The following is a 3,487-nucleotide window of genomic DNA, read 5'->3' on the forward strand; positions in this document are numbered from 1 at the left end:
ACGTCTTAAATGATCAATACACAAACATAATAAATACATTGTTCAAGATGATAAATGTTATTGTCAAATAGTGATTAGATACAATCTTACCATACTTTTGTGTATATAAGAATCAGAATGTACCCTTGATCAATAGTATATTCTGATCTCTACATAAACGTTGCCACCGTCCATAAGCAGGCCTGAAGAGGAAATACCACAATCCATTGTGGCCAGCTGGCAGAAACTACACCATAAAACAGCAGAGAACAAGCTGCATAGAATGACAAATTATCCACTTCATTATGAGCCTATCCCTAATTGAAATTAATGATAGCAAAAACCAATTAGTGCACTATATGAGGTTAGCGTGCATAAAGCCTAAAATGATGTATAGGAATTGGCTTTAAACAGCTTCAATCAATAATTGGATAAAAATATACACATAAGCACAAATTTTTTCAGTTGAGAAGAGCTCATAAATTCTGCCAGTAATCCAAGTGATTGTTGACTGTATTACAGAGAAGAAGATTTGATCAATAAAAAGGCTGGCCAGACAATCTACCAAACACAATTACATTCCCTATGACTGAACAAAAACGACTTCCTCAACTTTCTGATTCACAAGATAAAGCTCCACAAAAATGTTGTTGTGCTTTCAGTCCTTTGAAAAACCCTTCAAACAATCTAAAAGTAACTACATGAAAATGCCCTTCTACAATCTACTTCTTACATTTTTACAGTAGTCAAATACAAATAACCAGTAATATACTTGAAGTGACTATGGAAGCAAAGGTGATTTTGAAAGGAGGGTCTCCTGACATTCTTGATTTCCCAGAGTGTCATATAGAGGGCGATCCTTGGTTTCAGGAAGGTCCAATACAAACAAACCGCTTATAATTATTGCAATTCCAAATAGACCAAAGGAAATAGCTGTGTTGCTATGGCCTATCACAACAATTACTGGGCTGACAATTGCCCCTGCATTGATGGCTTGTCTAAGCATTGATATGGCCGAGTTTCGAACACTCGATGGAAACAATTCCAAGCAATAAATCAGCATCACATTAAACGCTGTAACTGCACTCAAAAACGCGCCTACTTCAGCAACTATCTGTGCCCAATTCTTTCTGTTTGCAGTTGAATGGGGAATATCTGATATACCCAGTGAATAAAACACACACAGAAAGCAGAGCATGCCACTCACTAGTGTCAACAAGAGAATTGCCCTCCGACGCCCACACTTAGCAACGACAATTGTGGAGAAAATGGCGGCTGGAATCTCTGAGAGAGCGTTGAATGTGACACTCAGATATAAATTGAAGTCCAAACTTGCGACTCCAAAAGGCATTCCGTAATAGATGAGCCCCATGCCAGAGCCAACCGCCATTGTTGACATAAGTCTTCTGCGAGCCCATTGAGTTGTCCACAACAGTGATAAAGCAGACTCTGTTCGGCTCTCTGCAATGCAATCTTCTATTCCTACATTTTCTGGCAATACTCTTCCATTCAGTTCTGCCATTTTTCTTAAACATTTCAGGGACTCTTGGGAATTTCCTCTGAGAAGAAGCCACCTGGGGGACTCCCAAGCGAAAAGAAGCAGCAATACAGAATATGCCAGAGGAGTTATGGATATATAGATGTAGGTGTTTCTCCAGGAAAAGGAATTTCTAGTGAGGTAGGCGAGGGCTGGAAGTGAAAGGAATCCAAGGGTGAAGGAGAAAAAAACAAGAAAACCAATAAGGCTTCTCCATCTGCGACCAACGAGCTCAGTAGAGAGAACGAGACAATAAGTTCCCATTGAGGATCTGGCAAAGCCCGTGAGAGCTCGGAGGAAAGAGTAGATCCAAATGTTGGGCGAAACAGAGGTTAAAAAGCCCATCAATGAAAGTGTCACAGTGGAAATCACCAGAGTCCGTTTACGACCCAGCCAAGAATCAGCCAACGGTCCTACTATTATACAACCTGCAAAAACCCCCTTTGTCTTAGATTTTCATAAGCTTTTAAACTTAAAAGATCCTACTTTTAAACTTAAAGATCCTACTTTTACAGTTCAAAGATCCCATTTTATTGATTCTAGAGTCTGTTCTTGTTTGATGCTTAAGAAGAGCCTTTTGATCTTTAATGAATAATTTCAAAACTCACCCAGTAGTGATCCCATGAAGAAAAACAGAGAAGGAAAACCTGCTTGGATGGTGTTGGCACAAACAAGGTTCCACTGTGAGATGACAGACACCTCTGTTCCTCTTTCCCACTCCCAGAGTGTTGAGTTCATCTCACATATCGATGATTGTGCAGTGCATATTTCCGTTTCTCCTATTTGACTGCCATTAGTGCAGTGCCATGAAGGTTGGGCATCAGTAAAAATGGTGACAAAGGTGTGTTGGGAATCAAATGCCCAAGCCAAGGCAACAATTACCACTTGGAACAACTGAGCTGGTCCAAAACCACCAACATATGTTTCTATTATTTCATCAATAGAGAACATGTTTTTCTCAACTTGTTGCACTTGTGTTAACTCATCACTATCACTTCGCTTCTGCTCTTCCCAGGTGGGTGGATCCATTGCAGGCTATCTGTGAAACCCAAAAGCCTGTAATTCTATGAAATATGGACTTTGCAAGTTGGTCAGGGCAGGTCCCCATGCGGCTGCTTAGCTTATTTTGGCTAGCAGCCGCTGCTCAATTTTTTTAGCATTAATTTGTGGCGCTGGTGGCCCCATGAATGTAAAATTTTGCTGCTTATAAAATAAGCAGTCATCTTAAATTGCATTATTAAAAAAAATATTTAATTCTAATTGGTCACATAAATTGTGGAGAAAAAATTGGAAACAAATAAAAAAAGGGAAATTGTTTCAGAGAGCCACGTGTCAATCTTCTCAATAAGCAGTTGCTGCTTATTTCCAGCCCCCCCTTTTTTTCAAAGCTTATTTTTAAGTTTTAAGCAGCTGCTGCTCCACTTAAATAGGAAAAGATTCCAATTTATCCTTTCCTCTTAATTAAAAATTTGCATGGGAACACTCTTGCTGCTTAATTTTAAGCAAAAATTGCACTTAAGCAGCCGCATGGGGACATGGAGTTAGTGATTGTTTTAGGCCGCGGTTATTCTGGTTTCAAAACGGATCTATCGTACATCGTGATAGCAATGTGTTAGTCAATTGCAGTTGTTTATTGCAAAATCGAAGATGTAAAATGCGCGACTAACACATGTGTTAGTCAATCCGTACTGTAGTTGTGAAACCAAAATAGACGTGTCCATTGTTTTATGCATGATTCCATACAAGAAAAGACATTAAGAAAAGACATTAAAAGTATAATATCCTGACAATGAATAGACTTTGAGAACAAGCAGCCACCTTGGTCCGTTTGGATTTTTGTGAGCAACGCAGGATAAAATCAAACTCCTTTGAAAGCTTTTGCTTTCCACGTCTTCTGTGTTAAATAAATTCAATCTTCATTAATTGCATTCATTAAGTATTATGGTGGCCTATTCATTTCATTCATTATGG

At 39.0% G+C, this 3,487-nt stretch overlaps 1 protein-coding gene across 1 annotated transcript; it reads right to left on the bottom strand.

The window, feature by feature from the left end:
• Window positions 1-457: 457 nt before the first annotated feature.
• On the bottom strand, window positions 458-2,687 carry LOC131059265 (organic cation/carnitine transporter 1-like). Its single transcript, XM_057992543.2, has 2 exons — window positions 2,125-2,687; window positions 458-1,944 (listed from the first exon to the last, which is right to left on the bottom strand). Exons 1-2 carry the CDS (start codon window positions 2,543-2,545, stop codon window positions 761-763), a joined length of 1,605 nt encoding a protein of 534 aa, XP_057848526.2. The 5' UTR covers window positions 2,546-2,687; the 3' UTR covers window positions 458-760.
• Window positions 2,688-3,487: the final 800 nt, after the last annotated feature.

This window comes from Cryptomeria japonica, chromosome 11 (assembly GCF_030272615.1).
Source record: "Cryptomeria japonica chromosome 11, Sugi_1.0, whole genome shotgun sequence".
Lineage (NCBI taxonomy): Eukaryota > Viridiplantae > Streptophyta > Pinopsida > Cupressales > Cupressaceae > Cryptomeria > Cryptomeria japonica.